The 18,201-nt window shown below is 48.7% G+C and overlaps 1 protein-coding gene across 2 annotated transcripts in view; it reads left to right on the top strand.

Annotated features, from left to right (window-relative positions):
• The first annotated feature begins 2,255 nt into the window (after window positions 1-2,255).
• NHS (NHS actin remodeling regulator) overlaps window positions 2,256-18,201 on the top strand; it is a 336,056-nt gene continuing 320,110 nt past the window's right edge. For both annotated transcript variants that reach the window (XM_082718381.1, XM_082718380.1), the window contains exon 1: window positions 2,256-2,932. In XM_082718381.1, coding sequence (XP_082574507.1) covers window positions 2,383-2,932 — 550 coding nt within the window. In that variant the 5' untranslated portion in view covers window positions 2,256-2,382. The remainder of the gene's footprint in view (window positions 2,933-18,201) is intronic.

The raw sequence follows: 18,201 nt of genomic DNA, 5'->3' as shown, positions 1-18,201 counted from the left end.
AGTGTGCTGCAGGGGCCCTGAGGCCCAAGATGGAGCTCACCAATGATCCCAAGTTCCTCTTCGAGTGACAGCCCAAGCTGCTCATGGTCCCTGTCAGTGCTCAGCAGGGACCACTCCCCCATCCCCCTGAGTGCTATTAATAGGACAGTGCTGGGTGAGGGCCAGTGAGAGGTAGGGCAGACTTGCCACAAGGCTTGCTAACTGGATGCATTTAAAACTCCTCATTGTTCTTTATGCCTCAGTATGTTTAGGGAGGAGTGTGTGGCTTGGCCACCTAGCAGAGCTCATGTTCAGAATTTTGAACATATTAAAAGTCAAGCTGAGTTTGAAAATAACAAGCTCTAAGCTTTTGAGACTTGTGAGATAAAAAACAACTCCGGAAAGACCCTTTCTCAAAACATTTTCTTCTTTCATTTATTGTTTGGAAACAAAACCAAATGTAAAGTTGTAAGAAATGTATGACGACTCCAAAAATGCCCTTTACCTAGACTCATTATTTTGCCCATTTTGCCATATTCTTTTTCTCTGTCTTTGGACATACACATGACTATTATCATCTTTGTTCTTGTTGATGTTACCGGACCCTTTATGTATACCTTGTCGACATCATGACCCTTGACCTTCAAATTCCCACCCTGGATCTTTTATGAACAAGGACATTCCCTTGCCAGAATGTTATTAATTTTTTTTTTTTTGGTAGACTAAGAGAAGGAATGGTCTGTTGAAGCCTTTATAACCAAAGTGTGGGCCAGTCCAAAGTGCTGACTGTGGGGGCTCTGTGCAGGCTTCCACTAAAGGCAGGGAGAGAAGAGAGGAGGCACCACCGCAGGGCTGGAGAACTTTATTGTTGCCATAAAACATATTTTTTCCATGTTCTCTTTAGACACATGAAATGAAGGCTGCATTCCCAAGATCTGGCTTGCGGCTTTAAAATAAAAAAATATTTTTACAGTATTCTTTTTGGAGGGATGAAAGCATGTGTTTTATTAACATTTCCCAAACTTTTTTTTTAGGTTTTAGGCTGACAGCATCCAGCCTGTGGACTGCAGCAATCGAAATACGTGCATTTTTAGAAATTATACCTTTCAGTTAACTTAAGGGGAAAACTTTCTTCTGTGAATCCTCTCTGATAGAGAACTCGAAAATTCCCCTGTATGATTAGCCCAGTAGGGTAACACGCAGGTGATCCGGCTTATCTCACCTAAGGTGCCAATGAATTTTGCAAGCAGTTTTCCCGGGCTTTCGCTCATTGGTGGTTTGGGCCTCATTCATGACACTCTTCAGCCACCTGGCCCAACGCAGGAGGCCAAGAGTTGCCTGGGAAGAGGCATCAACAGCACCCCGGCTACTCCGGGAAGCGCGCAAGCCTCATCACCTCCCACCCCAGCTGTCTCACCAGCTCCCAGGGCCCCGGGCTCTCAGAGGGGCAGCCCCGTTTTTCTTGCTAAGAACCCAAAGGACTTGCTCAGAGCTGGAATTCGGCGAGGCAACTTGCTTCAACACGCCAAATCTGCCACACCCCCAATACCCCACCCTCCTGCCTCTGCGCTTGCTACCCACACCCCCAACCCCAATTTGAGGACTCCCCGCCCCCACTACGCTGAGAGTCTCAATCCTAACCCCTCGGACGCGAGTGCCTTTGCGTCGGAGCGCGCCGGGCGCGGCGAGGCCGCCAGTGACTCCCAGCGGCCGCACAGGGCGCTGCGCCCCCCTCGCCCCGGCCTCCCTCCGCCCAGCGTCCGCCCCGCCGCCCCCGCGCCGCCTCCTGCGCTGGGCTGGAGGCGGATTCCTCTCTCCGGGTTTTCAAAGCGCCTTTCCGAAACCTCCTCCCCGCCCAGAGAGGGAGTGAGATCCCGGGCGCAGTCGCTCCCCGGAGCGGCCGAGGGGCGCGCGGGGAGAGGCCTGCGCCGGGGTACTTTCAAACTGAGGCGCGCGCACACACTCACACCGAGACACACATACACACACACCCAGACACACACGCACGTACACACACACACATATACACGCCCATTTATACAGGCGGTGGCGGCGGCAGCGGCCGGGGCGGCGGCGGCGAGGCAGGAATGATGGAGCTGAGCCAGCCGACCCGGGTTGGAAGCAAGTGAGGAGAGCCCAGGCGCACCCCGGGATTTCTGTGCCCCGCTCTTGTCATCCTACCCAGGGAACGGTGCGCCCGGAGGTGGACCAGGTGGACTGATTTGCGAGAGGGGCGGGGAAGAAGAGGAGACCAGGTGAGCGAAGGAGCCCCCGCGTCTCCGGACCGCCCGGTGGAGCCTTTGCCCGACTCCTGCTCCCTCTCCGCCCAGGTGGGCGCGCCCGGTTCCCCGCTCGCGAGGGGCGCTTTGAGGAGACCAGAAAGTCGCGGCCCGGCTTCGCGGGATGCCTTTCGCTAAGAGGATCGTGGAGCCGCAGTGGCTGTGCCGGCAGCGGCGCCCGGCGCCCGGCCCGGCGGAGGACGCTAACGGAGGCAGCGCGGAACCGCCGCCGCCCCTGCAGCCGCCCGGCCGACGGGACGAGGCCGTGGCGCCGGGGCCGGAGGATCCTGCCCGCGCGCCCCCCGCGCCTCCCGGGCCGCCGCCACCGCCGCTGCCCGCGCCGACCGACCAGGCGCAGCCGCCGCACGGAGAGGCGCCGGCGGCGGGCGAGGAGAGCGCGGCGGGGGTCGCCGAGGCGGCGGCCGCGGCCGGAGAGGCGTCCTCGGCGGCGGCCGCGGCCGTGCTGCTCATGCTGGACTTGTGCGCGGTCAGCAACGCCGCGCTGGCCCGCGTCCTCCGGCAGCTCTCGGACGTGGCCCGGCACGCGTGCAGCCTCTTCCAGGAGCTCGAGAGCGACATCCAGCTGACCCACCGCCGCGTCTGGGCGCTGCAGGGCAAGCTCGGCGGCGTGCAGCGCGTCCTCGGCACGCTGGACCCCAAGCAGGAGGCAGTGCGTGAGTACCCGCGCCGTCCGCCCGCCCGGCGCTCCGGCGCCGCGCCCTCGCGCCCTCCCCGGTCGCCGCAATCCCATCCCGCGGCGCCGCGCCCGCTGCAGCCTGCGCCTCCCTCTCGCCCCCCCCCCGCACCCCCACGCCGCCCTCCCCTCCCCTGGGACCCACCCCAGTCCTCCCGGAGCTGGGAGTTCCCGCTGGGCTGGCGGCGGGGATGCGGCCGCGGCGGGGGGGCGGGGGGGGCGGGGAGGGGTAGAAAGTTAAAGGGGCGGCCTGGGAACTCGTAGGCAGCCGCGGGCTGAGAAGGAGAGTGTTGGGGATACGGGAGACAGACGGGTCTGTCATTCATTCCCGGGACTCGCCTTCCCCGGGGGTGGGGGTGGGGGATTGGTGCAACTCCCGTGGTTTCCAGCAGCCCAGCCCCGAGCCCCGTAGTGCCCTCCGTGCGTGCTGGGGGCGGGGGGGGGGGCTCGAGGAGTAGAGCGCGTCCTTTTAGGGCTATTGGAACGTCGTAGCGGTTTGGTCACTCTCGCTGCTACCTCAGGGTCTGCGCCGAGCCCCGAACTTGCGCCTTGCGCTTGCGTAGCGCGGCGCCGCTCGCGGAGCGAGTGAACTCGGAAGCCTCTGCTCTAACCTTGTGGCCCGGCGGCGCCGCGGGGATGGGCGTGGAGGCAGGAGTGTCCCAGGCCCCGGGCATCTTTCCTGCGCTCGCCAGCACCCGAGCCCTACTAAATGGCTCTCCGAGCCGTCCGCCTTCTGAGGATCGGGGAGGCGTGTCCCCGTCTCCCCTCCCCCGCCGCGTGCTGTCGCCCCAATCTCCCCGCGTGTGGAAGACCCTTGGGCATCTTTGCTGCCCTTTAACTTCACTCTGGCGACACCCTAGGGCTCCCAGTCAATGTCGTTCTGTGTCATCTGCCCTCCCAGGGGCGCTCAGCAGGGTCCCTTGGCGCACGCTCGGTCGAATCAGGCGGCGGCCGCATCCTTTAGGAACGAACCGACGGTGGGCGGGGGCGCTAGGCCGGCGCGCCGGTCCTTTGGCGCCTAGTCCGGCTGCGACGCTCGCGGCGAAGGTGATGTCAGCGGCTCTGACTTACATAAGAAGCTTCCTCGGTTGCTGCGGCAGCTGCGCCGGAGCGCGGTGGCCGCGGAGCGCGCGAGGCGGGGGCGCTGTCGCGGCATCCTTCCTCGGGGATTTCCGGGCACCTCTGCCCTGCATCCCAGCCCCAGCCTCCTCCCCGACGCCCCCACTCGCGCACCTACCCCCCCCCCCCCCAACAAAGACCCCTTTGCACCGCGCCCCGGGAATCCGCTGCTTTTCTGCAATAACGATAATAATAAGCGTAATGAGTAAATGATGTGCGCGATCGGTTTTCGCAGCTATAAAAGACCCAGAGTTGGGTTAATGACTGGTTGTTTAAAAGGGCAATTCCGGGATGAGTTCTGGAAAGAATTAGGACTGCCGTAGGCCAAGTCGTATTTTACTTTTGGGACTTAAAATGAGCGCTTTAATCCTGCCTCCTTTAAAAAAAAAAAAAGAAAGAAAGAAAAACCCAAACGACACGGCAGGGACAAGCCCTTCACTTTCTACAGCGCTGATATCTGGGGAGTGCGGTTGGGGTGAGGGGTAATTTCACTTCAGAAGAACTGGAGGGAAGTTTTGCGGACTGTTGAGTGGTGCATGCATTTCTGTGCGTGTGTGCAGGGGGCACATCACTCCTTAAATTAGATCTCACGCAAGTGAACCCCCGTGCTGGAAGGGAATGTGCTCCTTTCTCCCCTCTTGCTTTAGAGAGAGCAACGGGCCCTCACGTATCTGGCATTTAACACAGTCCTTTAAGGCCCTTTTACAGACTAATGATTGAGGGAGAAAAGCAAGGATTTTTGATGGCTATATACTCTTTATACGCATTTATACATGAATAGATAAATAAAGATGGGGCTAATTAATACCCAGGGATGAACTTAAAATCTCTTATTTTTGAATTTTTCTAAACTATTATTTCCACACTTTGTGTCCAGACCTTTCTCTTCTCTTGTCCATATAAATTTTGGATGGCACCCAAAATACCCCAAAACTAGAAGTCATCCATAATTATTTTTTCCAATGATACCTTATACCCAATCCGATTAATAAATCCTGTCAATTCAGAGTCCTACCACTTTTCACAGTCCTATAGATAACTCCCTAGTCCTGATGACCATCACCAGTCACACCGTCTAACTGGTCTACAAGCCTCCAGCCTTGCCTCCGGAGTGATTTCACTGAAGTGTATGTCCGATCATGTCACCCCTGCAAAAGCCACCCTAGCCTGGCTCTAGGCAGGGGACGGCAGCTGTGCGTGTATGAAGCGGCGTGCAGACTACGAAGGGACGAGATGGCCGGTGTGGGAAGGCTATCCAGGGAGTATAGAGGCACCCAGACACCTTCAAATGAGGAGAAAAAGGAGTGTGAGTCACTTCTAGGTTTTCTCTCCCTTTGAAACTCCCTTAGGCTTTGGCCAGTGCTAAAGGGAGATGTATAATGTAGTAGATGCCACTGGTATTCCACCCATAGCCCCTCTGTATTGACAGGATTTATTAATCGGATTGGGTATAAGGTATCATTGGAAAAAAATAATTATGGATGGCTTCTAGTTTTGGGTTTTTTTTTTGTCTTAAGATGGTACTATTTCCAGAAATGGGTAAGGCTGGTGAAGAGTGGATATTTTATTGGGTGTGTGCGCGCACATGCACGTGACATCAGTAGTTTTGTATTTTTGCCATATCAACTAGAGATGCCTTATGTGTCTTAGTTAGATATGTGAGTTCTGAGCTCAAGAGAGAGACCCAGACTGGAGACATGAGTGTGAGACATAGGGGTAGGGATGGCTGAGGGCTGCTGAGCTGGTGGTGGGGGGTGCTCTCACACGATTACAGTAATTTTTCTCAGTGTGTGCATAGGGAGGTCCCCAGCTGAGATGGTGTTGGTAATGTGAGGAGAGCAGGCTGGGTGTTAATGTTGTCTCAGGGAGGGAACCTGGATGCAGTAAGGAAGTGCAGCGGGATTACCTGGCTGTGTTGAGAGCCCTCTGAGATTTATGGTCATAAACTTGAAGTACGTCCAGCTTTTCAGTCACTAAAACCTGAGACTTTGGAATTACTTCACGAGCCTCGACCCCAAGCCATTCATCCTTAGACATTTTAATGTCGTTGGCTTTTTGGTTGCTGTTGCTTGTATTTGTCACCGAGTTTTAAAGGAGGTTTTGTAATGAACTTTAACATTCCTACAGAAAAGTGCAGAGACCATAAATGTACAACTCTTGTAACCATTATCCAGCCTGAGAAAGAAAGCACTACTTTTTCCTGAAACCTCTTCCACAGGCCTTTTACTGGTCACTGTCCTGCCGCTGCCCCCCCCCCAAAGGAAACCACTATTCTGACTTCTACCCCCCTCAATGAGATTGTCTTGGTTTTGAACTTTATGTAGGTGGAGTCACATCCTATCTACTTGTCGGGTTAACTGCTAGATACAAGATTACATAATATTCTTCCAATTTGTTGCACGGACGGCAGATTGCTCATTCTCATTGCTGAAGAGAATTGTGCATTGTGTACGTACTCCACAATTCATTGATCCGTTCTCCTGATGGTGGACATTTGGGTTGTTTCCAGTTTAGGACTGTTGCATTTTTTCACATGTGTTTTGATGAGCTAATGTTGCCACAGCTGTAGAATTGCTGGTGCACAGGGGATGGGTATTGGCTTTAGTAGTTACCACCTGCCAGTTTTCTAAACTGGTTGTACCAGTTTATACTCTGCAAAGTATAGGGAAGTTCCAGTTGCTCCACATCCTTACCAACACTGATACTGTCTTTTTAACGAAAGCTACCCTGGTGGGTAGGTAATAAAGTTCTCGTTGTAGTTTTAATTTGCATTTTTCTGATAGCTTGTGAGATTGAACACTTTTTCAGATATATTTTTGGCTCTTTGGATATGTTGTTTTGTTAACTGCCTGTTCATGGCCTTTGCTCATTTTTTGGTAAGTTTTTTTTTGTACCTTTTAAAATTGAAGGTGTTCTTTATATACTGTGGATAAGCTTCATGTGTGAGCTCTAGATACTGCAAATACCTTCCCTAACTCCGTGGCTTGCCTTTTTACTCTCTTAGTGTTATCTTTTTTTTTTTTTTAAGATTTTATTTATTCATTTGACAGAGATCACAAGTAGGCAGAGAGGCAGGCAGAGAGAGAGCAGGAAGCAGGTTCCCCACTGAGCAGAGAGGCCGATGTGGGGGATATGGGGCTGGATCCCAGGATCCCAAGATCGTGACCTGAGCTGACAGCAGAGGCTCTATCCCACTGAGCCACCCAGGTACTCCTCTTAGTGTTATCTTTTGGTGAGCAAACATTCTTATTTTTACATAAGTTAGGTTTACATAGTTAGGTCTATCAATCTTTTTCTTTATGGTTAGCGTTTTTGTGTTCTGTTTTGTTTGCTCGTAAATGAATTCCTCACTGACCCCAAGTTCATAAGGATATTCTTCCATGTTCTAGACATTTTTTTTGGTTTTGCCTTTGTCGTTTACATCCACAAGTCATATGGCATGGATATTTGCAAGTGATGTGAGGTAGGAGGTCAAGATTAGTTTTCTCCTTATTGATGTACAATTAGTCCATTGCCGCTTACTGAAAAGACCTTTTCTCCATTGCACTGCAGTGAAACATTTATCCTATATTGAGTGGATTGATTTTATTTTTGAGCTGATATTTATTGAGTTCTATATGTCGGGCTTTATGCTAAGGCATTTATATGAATTAACTTATTTAATTTTCACAATAACTCTGTGAGAGAGGTACTGTTATTTTCCCACTTTACTAAGGATTAGCAACTTGCCCTAGGCAGCAACAGCTAGAAAGTGCTGGAGCCTAGAATTAGGACCCAGGTCTGAGTTCACAAGCTGTGTTTCAAGTACTAGACTTTTCTCCCATGTACCACCACACAAATCCAGGGGAATTACTATATTAAAGTCAAGGCCCTTCTCAATATGCTTCTGTCTCTGTGCCAAGCTCCATCTCCTGCTCTTCTCCCCGTGTCCCTCTCCGCTGTCTCCATCTATTACCCTAATCCAGCCATACTGAACTACTGGGTGTTCCCCAGCTTGCCAGGTTTTCTCATTCTTCATGCCTTTGTGTATACTACTCTTTCCTTCTGGAACATTTCACTTATTAATTCCTACTCATTCTTTGATACTCACCAGCATATTATCTTCTCCATGAAGTGGAACCTGATTGCTTGCTTACCACCCCTCCACCTACAAGTTTTCTAGAACTGTGTGCTAACTTTTATCATAGCTTTTCTCATTCTGAACAGCAGACCGTGTTGGTGCTCTGTCTGTATTCCTTCGGCACCCCCCCGCCCCCCCCCCCCCGCCATGCTGAAGGCTACTAACTATAAACTCCTAACTCTGCCTAGGGCTTTTTCCCCTTGGCCAGTGGACCATGGTTGGTCTTGAACAGGGGGAAAGCCAGAAGTGACAGTGAGTTAAATGTCCCTGCAGCAGTAGCTGACCGATGATGGATGGAGCACTCGTGGACGAATGCCCCAGTTCCGTTGCATGTTGCACACCATCTCTCAGGGCTCCCCAGTAGAACTGAGCTCTAGTGGCCCCGAAGTGCTGACTTATGTGATAATAAACTATATATGTTCTGTCTTCCATTCTCCACCTCACTTTCTCCTATCTCTGTGGGTGGTTCTTGGGGTTGCCTTCCACAGAAACTTAGACTTGCACTCATTGGATCTGGGGGCACCCAGACCAAAACAATCTGTTTAATTTTTGAACTATGAAGGCAAAGACCTAGGGCCAGGAGTATAGTAGAGGTGATATTTCTCACTCTTTTTCCTTGAACTATGTATCCCTGGATTATTAATATTTGCCACATGCCCAGCCCCTCCCAGATGCTCTCCAGTGGGTCTGGAGATAACTTCTTACCCTTTAGAGGATATCCTCAGTGCTTCAGGGGTGAGAAGAGACATGGAAGGAACTCAAGTCTACTATGATGAAGATGCATCCGCTTAGTTCTTCAGTGTTCCATTGGGCGCCCTTTGAGAGTACTGTTCACGGTCCTGTGAATGGCGTCAGTGACGGCCCCAGGAGATCCCAGCTCCCTATTTGGGAAGCATAATTTCAGCCAGAGCAGTCACAGAAACTGGTAAACCCAGAAAGATACTAGGAAAGAACACATTGGGTAATTCCATCATTTTGGGCTCATTCTGCTTTTGGGGGATGATTCTTTCCCTCTTCCATTCTGTGCATTCTACCACTTGCAAAACCATTTGTAGTCTGGTTAATGCGTTTTTTTGGATGTTTGAGTAACTGTGGTTAGATTTCTTTTCCTCCTGTCTCTGCTCAGTGAGCTTCTCTGATGCATTAGGAGATCCTAACAGCTCCATTGAAAGCTGCTTTTAAATCCATCACAGAACAACTGAGAAGAAAGCAATCTTTCAAAGGTTAATAATTCATGGTTGTAATTTCCTCATAACTCGTAACAGCAACACATTTCCTTCTAGACTTTTCTTGTACTGGATTGGGCTTTTAAATCAAAACTACTGAACTACTTTACCTAGGAAATCCTTGAGATTCTTTGGGGCTGATAATGCTAAGACGGTAACAAAAAAGATTTCTTTCTTCCTGTTTGTGGAGGCCTTTCCCACATAATGCCATCAGGAAAGTGTAAATTCCACATAAGCTTTCAGAAATGTCTGGAGTCTCAGATCTTCTGGTCTACCTTTAATGGGCATTACCTTTAAATTGCAATGACATATGAAATCTCTCCTATTGTCCAAGAGTCTTAAGGAGCCATGGACTTCATATAATACTTTGAAATTTTAGAGACAAAGATGATTTTAAACGTAGTTGGAATTTTATTTTGACAGCTCAGTTTTATTTTTTTTCTTTTGTGACTTTTTACTATTAAAACTCGTGTAACATGAGATTTTTGTAGGACACTCTATTAAAAAATCATGGGAAGAGTATGCCTGGACAAAACCATCAATCACAAAGATTCCTGAAATTTCTTTTTGTATCAAGAATCCCTCAAAAATCTTATCCTAATAATAAGTAAAATAAAAAATGAGATAAGAGTGGTTTTCCAATAGAAGGCTCTCATTCTAAGGTCTGAATTTGTGGAAAAAAGGTTTTGGAGAGCCCTTCTACCAGACCACAAGGCCACAAAGGGCAGAGAGCCCGTCTGGCTCAACTTTGTTGAATGAGTGAGACAGGCGTGGTCAGTTTTTGTTTCTGACATTAATGTCCATCACTCAATTCACTGATGAAAATGAGAAGGTTTGTGGGTCTGGGAACAGGAATCTGAGGACCTGGACATCCATACGCTGAGAGATTACTTAATTATAAGTACCTAAGTCCTTGAATGTGAAACTAACCACGAATAAAATGAATTTCCCAAGAGTAGGAGAATCTTGGATCCCAGAGTGGGGAAAGACCTAAGTATCTATCAAATCCAACCTCCTGCCCAGAGTTGCAGAGCACAAATGGACTCATTCCTTGTTCATATGGATGCTCTCTTAGGACGAAGGTGGCCCAGGCCCCTGCTATTTTAACCGTTGCACGACATTGTCGCTGCATTGTTGTATTGCTTTTATGGCCCGCGACTTTGCTTTACAGCAGCAGTTCTTTTACACGAGGTTTCCCCTATTCTATTGTGCACTTGGGATTTTGAACTTAAATTTCACAAGACTCCCCCATTGTCTCTGTTGAATTGGATCTTGCTTGCTTTGCTCTTTCATTTCCAATCAGTGGTGATGGTTTAAAGTCTTGATTCACTGTGTCAGCTGTTGCCCACAGCATTTTGCTCTCTGCAGACATCATAAACATGATTCTAGCCCATCATCCACATCTCTGATAAAATGATTGTTCAGAGGGACTCAAGGCCGGGGTCCATTGGCAGGCAGTACTGGCATTGTCCCTCCAAGCTGATTTCTGTTCAACAGCATTCCTCGGGTACCATTGTTGCAGCAGCCACAAATGTACCCCCCACCTTCCCATTAAAGCCACATTTCTCCACCTTGCCCACAAGATCTATCATCATGAGCAATTGTCAAATGGTTTGCTGAAATCAAGATACCATATGTCTGTAGCATCCCTTTGATCTAGCAGTCTAATAACCCTACTCAAAAGGGAAATGAGGTTAGTCTGGCGCAAACTGGACTCGCCTGCAGCCATCAGAGGAGCCATTTAAGTTTTCTTGTATAGAGTGGATGAAGAGTTTATTTGGGGGAATCTGCTTCGGTGTTTTGGCCATACAGTGACTGCAGCCTTGGACTGCAAGGGGACTCTCTGGGTCCTAGCGTCCATTGCTCGGACTCCAAAGTGCCTGGTTTTGTAAAAGGCAGAGAGTCAGAGAGCTTATCTCTTTCTTTTATGATAGCTCGTGTCCTTATCATCTGTTCCTTAAGGAAAGGTTTGGGATTCATGACCTTTAGCATTTGCTTAGGCTCAATTTGAGTGAGGTTGGCAAGTGTCCGGTTTATCTAATTGTGGAGAAGCAAGCGAGAATGTGGCTAGGAGCCTGGGCTCTGAAGTCAGACCACCAGGCTTCAAATCCCAGCTCCACCCCCTTACGGCTGTATGACTTTGGGCAGTTTTCTGAGTATTTCTTTTTTTTTTTTTTTTAAATATTTTATTTATTGACACAGAGAGAGAGATCACAAGTAGGCAGAGAGGCAAGCAGAGAGAGAGGAGGAAGCAGGCTCTCTGCTGAGAAGAGAGCCCGATGCGGGGCTTGATCCCAGGACCCTGAGATCATGATCTGAGCCGAAGGCAGAGGCTCAACCCACTGAGCCACCCAGGCGCCCCTCTGAGTATTTCTTTTTGACTGTCTGTTATGGGATGGAGATAAACGTGGTACCTATCGCATCCAGTTGTTGACGGGATGGAAGGAGCCAGGGTGCACGGGCGCTGGGAGCGGTGCCTGGCACATGGTGAGCCCCTGCTAATCATTGGCTCTTATTTTATCACTGCTATAATTGGATCACACAGAGTGGGAGGCATGTGTTAATTTTGTCCAACTAGGTGAAACCTGTGCCTAAATCTGTAACCTGGCTGGTCTGGGGGCAAGGAGACCTCTGGACAAGCAGCCCTGTGTCCCCGTGCACCGTCAGAGGACTCCCAGGATCTCCGAGCTCTTCATGCGCTTTTTGTTATGCAGAAAAGTGTAGAAATAAAAACCATTTGACCAGCGATCTTATCATTTAGGTTCATGCATTTCTTCTCTGCCAGGCACTGCTGTAGGCACTTGAGCTGCATCAGTGAGCAAAAAGTTACCAACAGCTTTCAGAGGAGGGAGACAAAACCTAAAGAACAAACCTAAAGAAACAAACATACCTTTCAGCAGATTTACAAAGCATCTTAGGAGGTGTGTTCTGGGCAAACAGAAACTAGAGCAGGGTGAGGGCCAGCCAGGGGACTGGCCCCGGGATTGCTGTTGGCCATGGTGTGGTCGGGCGGGCCTCAGTAAGGACGCAGTGTTTGAGTGCAGATTGGCAAGAGGTGACGGAGTTAATGACATGGGCAGTTGGAGGAAGAGGGCTCTAGTGGAGGGAGAAGGCGCTTGGCCTGGTGGAGGGGTGGCGGGCGGGCCGGTGTGGTCCATGTAGAGTGAGTAAGGAGAAGAGGAGGCGGCGAGGAGGCTGGGGAGGCAGCTCAGGGAGGGTCTAGTTGGCCGTGGTGAGGATCTTGCTTTCCACTCCGAGTGAAGTGGGGACTCACTGGAATGTTTTCAACCTAGGAGTAGCATGATGGACTTAGAGTTGAAAAGGATCACGTTGGCTCTTGTGATATGAAGAGGCTGTGCGGGATGGCAGGTGCGCGGGGAGGCAGGAGTAGAAGCAGGCGGAGCAAGTGGGATGCTGTTGGCAGTGCTTCTGATGAGAGGTGGTGGTGGTGGTTTGGCAGAAGGAATGAGACGTGGTTGGATCCGCTTTAGAGCTGTTGACATTTTTTTGTTTCATGTTTTAGGGCTCGGCGATGCAACCCATACAGAGGGGCATAAAATTGAAAATTGAAAGCTCTCCTCCCCTCTTACCCTGCCAGACTGGCTTCAAAAGAAACCATGTTAGAACGTGTTGTGCTCCTTCTAGGAGGAGCACAAGCAAATTCTCACATACATCTAATGCCTTTTGTAAAGCCACTTCTGAATGTCCAGGAAGTCGGCACTTCTAGAGTTTTGTTGATAAATCTTATTTTGCTACCTTGGAAAAATTTAAAAGATGTTCTGATATTCTTAAAAAACAATCAAGGTTGAATTTCCATATGATGAAATGTACAGCTCTCAAATGTGTGGTTCGGTGAGCTTCACCTGTGTAACCCACACCCCTATTAAGATACAGACCGTTTCCTTGCTCCAAATAGAGAATACCGGTTGGAGTTAGGAGAGCACTGTTTGAGCTCTGGTGCCCTGACACTAGCCCCTACAGGGCCTGTTCTATGACTGTGGGCACAGAAGAGAAATATTTCCATGGGGGCTTTGGGGTTCTTCAGTAGGAGCAGACTGAGAACTAATGACTCCATGTATCAGATTTTTTCTTTTTTTAAAGATTTATTTATTTATTTAGAGAGCACCTGCACACATGAGAGAGCACGAGTGGGGCAGGGAGGGCAGAGGGAGAGACAGAGAATCTTCAAGCAGCCTGTCCGCTGAGTGCAGAGCCCGATGTGAGGCTCGATCCCATGACCCCAGGGTCATGACCTGAGCCGAACCAAGAGTTGGACGCTTAACTGGCTGAGCCACCCAGGCGCCCCAAGGTTTTCAAGACAAATTGCGATGGTGGAGTTCTCTCGGTCTCATGGCACTGGCTGTTTATGACATCGTGGTGCTGAGCTTTAGGGAGGAACTGGGCCACGGATAAGAATCTGGCCTCAGAGGCCCCAGGATTAACGTAGAAGTTGGAGTTTTTCTAAGATAAAGCTAAAATAACATTTTAGAGGATGTGAACAAAAAGAATGTGTTCATCTCTGACAAATTTTGAAGTAGCAGGGAATACTGATTGTACGTGTGTTTCCAGCTAATGCTGATGCGTGAAGCCTAGACGGAGGATGAAGAAAGTTCTTTAAGATCTGATTTCTGATTATTCCAAGTGCATTTAGGTTTGTGAAATAGGAAGCCCTATTCTGGAGTTCAGCTACTCTTGGTTTTTAATGCCAGACATCTGAGGGACGGAGGAGCTAGTAGCTCTGAGGAGGGATGACAGCCAGTGAGACATAATGTTCATTAGAATTTAATATCAATATTTATGTTTCTCTCCAGCGTGCATCTGGACTCTGTTCCTCAAGCCTGTATTTATATTTTAATAATGTAAGTAAAGCTGTATTTTCCTTTTTAATTTCGCATCAGAGTTCTGCCTCAGCCGACCCCTCCTCACCCCTACAGTGCTTCAACTGCAAGATGGCGCATGTCTGTTGAGAGTTCGAGTCTAGAGAAGAACTTTGGGGCAGAGGGGGGAAGTGCGGTATGGATAAATACCGCAGAAATTCTTTCCCATGAGAAGTCCTGGGGCTCTCTGCTTCCCAAACTGGAGCAATGGATGGATGCTTCAGAGTTTGGGGGAAGGTGGGCAGACCGAGAAGAGACCCCGAGAGGTTTCCTTGGAGTTTCACTTGGCTTAAATGCCTCCTGTGTGAGACAAGAGACGTTGGAACTCTGCTCAGGTATCAGATGTCACGAGGGCTCATCTGGCAAAGTTTTAGCCTTTGCTAATTAAAACTAATCAAATTGCGTGAAGAAAAATACATCGCATAAGGTTGCCACTTGTGTAGCTTTAGATGAACTCTTTGCCCTACACCCTGAGACCAGTGAACCTCAGGCTGGGGCTAGGGTGGGAAGAGATGCTGAGAAATTGGATTCGCTTACAGTCACTTGAGTAAAGACAGCGAGCAGCTCTTCAATGTATTCGTTTGTCAGTGTAAATTTGAAGCCCTTTCAGGTTTTCTTGATTTGTCAGCAGAGACTTTTTAATGGCTATTGAGTGAGAAGGAAAGGTAAGAAACAAAACAAAACATTAAAAAAAACAAACAACCCACAGTCTCTCCTTGACTTCTTACCTTGTACTTCGTTTTCTTTCCAAGTTGCTCTGTATGCTTTTCTGTGGCAGCTTGGTTGGATCAAGCCCTCCACTTAGGAAGCTTAGGTTCAAGGTTTGCTCCCTGAAGGACTGGAATTTTGTCATGATCCCTGGCCCTGTTCTCATCCTGGTCACTTCTCTGGTAGAAGTGGATGTTGCCTTTTGATTCTCCCAGTTCCACTGCTTGCCAGCTGTGCGATCTTAGACAAATTCTTTCTGTGCCTTAGTTTCCTTGTCTGTGAAATATGGGACATATTTCATGAAATATGGGAATATTGGGAATAAAATCTGTGAAGTAAGGGAAATCTGTGAAATGAGATACTCTTAGTTCTCACCGCGTAGAGTCATTGTAAAGGTGCAGTGAGTCCGTCCATGGAGACGCGTCACGCGTACACAGAATAAAGTGTGTGTGTGCTGTGGGTGCTATTATTTTTGTTACTGTTTTATCATGATGGTTAGGAGCTTGGGAAAAGGAAATAGGTATAAAAATGGATAAAACCCAGTCCCCACGGCTCCTCAACCAGTGTAAATATTCTGGGCAGCTGGATGTGTGGTAAAAGTGAGGACAGAAGAATGCCACCCTGTTTTCTGGCTTGGCTGGCCTAACTCATGTTGGAACACTGCAGGAACAATTTAGCATCTGGCAGCCATTAGGCCCTCATTCTTCAGGGGCGGGGAAAGGCCTGGCTTAGGATGTGTGCCATTGTGGAAGTGGTGCCGAGTGTAGACACCCATGCCCTTACTTTCTGGAACTGTCTGTATCTTCTCCCGTAATGACATGTCCACAGATTTGTCCTCTGCTTATTATAGTCAGACAATGGAACGGCTAGCAGAAGAGAGTAGATGATAGATCTGGGCCGACCATGGCAGAGAATGGCCAAGCTGTTCACCAACTCTTCCCTTTTCTTCCTGGACACATCACTGGACTGCATTTCCCAGCCTCTCTTGCAGTTAGGTTGAACCCCATGACTGAGTTTCTGTCCAATGGCTGTGGGAGGGATAACTGCCTTGCCCTAGGATGGAAATATAAAAGCTCCTACATAAGCTTCTGCGGCTTCTTTCTTCTTCACTCTGCTGGCTGCATGCAGAGGGTTTAGCAGAAGACTCCGAGCCCATTAGGGATGATGGTAGGGCCACCAGATGGGAGGAGCCCAGGTCCCTGGATCACCACATGAAAGGCTGTCTGCCAACACCCGACTGGATTGCACATGAGGGAGAAGTACACTTTCATCGTTCTGTTTAGGAGCTGTTAGGACAGTTAGCGTCAGCAGACCCTAACACAGACCCTAAAAAGGACTGATTTCCTGAAAATGCACTGATGATGAAAGCACTCCCAAATATAAAGAACATATAAAGGACACTTCCAAGTGTTCTTTAACTGAGTAAAAGAGGCACTGAACTGTAGGATCTTTTCTGAGAGACAGAGAGTTGCTCTGGGTGACCAGAGCAGTGTGGCACCCTTCTTCAAGTAAGGAAATGGAAATAAAAACTTGTTGACAGAGTTCCAATTTCTGGAGAAATGTTGCTACCCGGAACCGAAAGAATTCTCCCCCTCCACTCCCGTGTATAAATGATATCCATATATTTGTAAAACTTCAAAGATCTCATTAGAACACAAATACGGAAATGCGCACAAATCCTAAGTGTACAACTCAGTGAATTCTTACAAATTGAGCACACCTCTGTAGTCAGCACTCGGAAGAAGAAAAAGCATTTGCAGCTTTCTAGCAATGTTCCTGTACAGTCATACCTTCCCAAGGGTAACCGTTATCCTGACTTCGAACGGCATAGATTGTTTTGGCTTATGTTGGAATCATACACCATGTGCTTTTTTTTATATCTGGATTTTTTTTTTTTGCTCAAAATTATATTTATGTGACCCATTCATATTGCATATAGCTGTGGTTTGTTTTCATTGCTGTATAGTATTCCTTTCTATAAATATAGCATGCTTTGTCTATTCTTTTTTTTTTTTTAAGATTTTATTTATTTATTTGAGAGAGAATGAGAGTGAGTGAGTGGAGAAAGGTCAGCGGGAGAAGCAGACTCCCCGCCGAGCAGGGGGCCGGATGTGGGACTCGATCTCGGGACTCCAGGATCATGATCTGAGTTGAAGGCAGTCGCTTAACCAACTGAGCCACCCAGGCGCCCTGCTTTGTCTATTCTACTTATCAGTGGGCATGTGAATAGTTTTCAGTTTTAGCTCTTTTGAGTAATGTTGCTACGAACATCCCAGTTCCTGTCTTTTGCTCAACATACCTACACATTTCTGTTTGGTAAAGACTCCCTGCCTTATAATTTTACAAAACTTTCTCCCTCAACAAGAAACTTGGAGGCCATGACAGTGACTGTTCTTACCACTTGTCCTTTGGCTTCTAGACTAAGCCAAAGTTTTGCTCTATTTTTCTCTAAAGATTATCACTGATGCTCAGTGGCAAAGTTTTGATGCCTAAAATGGATGAAATGTGATCTACTTAAAAGGACCCTTCTTCCCCCTCTTTTTAAATTAAAGCGTAGTTATGGGGACTTTTGATTCTCAAACAAGGGCTCTTAACGAAGCCATGTTTCACATCACTTGTGAAGTCCGTGTCTTTGGAGTATGACATTGGAATCTTGGTTGGCGCTGCTTCGGTTCTTCCTCTGTGAGGAGAATCCTGTCAGATGTTCAGACTGCTTCCTTTCCTTGCATGGGGAAAGGAGAGGACCAGCGAGTTCTCTAATCGCTTGGCTGGATTAACCTTAGAGCTATTGGAGAGTTGCCTTCTCTGATTGCCCACCATCGAGGTTTTATGCAAAATTGAAGCAAAAAACAGAACATTTCCTCAGAAGGGCAAGAGACAAAGAAGAGAGGAGGCTTTTCTGCCCCCCTCCCCCAAGAGGATTTCTTCTGGATCTCTGCTTTCATGGACTTGGATATCTGATCCACACAGTAGCAACCCTGGCTCGATGGGGCTTTGTAGATTCTGGGGGTTGAAAAGGCCTCATGCAAATTCTAAAACTGCCCTGGGGACTTTCTTTCAAACCCCTGACCTAGGCTCAGTTTCCCAGACTCCTTTGCGGAGGTTTGAGATCCTGGACTCAGTGAGGGGTGCACACACCACCCCTGCCCCATACCCCAGCCCCAGGGGCTTCCTCACTGTTTGTTCTGAAATGACCATG

The sequence above is a fragment of the Mustela nivalis genome (assembly GCF_964662115.1).
Source record: "Mustela nivalis genome assembly, chromosome: X".
In the NCBI taxonomy this organism is placed as follows: domain Eukaryota; kingdom Metazoa; phylum Chordata; class Mammalia; order Carnivora; family Mustelidae; genus Mustela; species Mustela nivalis.
The sequence above is the reverse complement of the archived record's forward strand: the minus strand, read 5'-3'. Positions and strand labels throughout refer to the sequence as shown.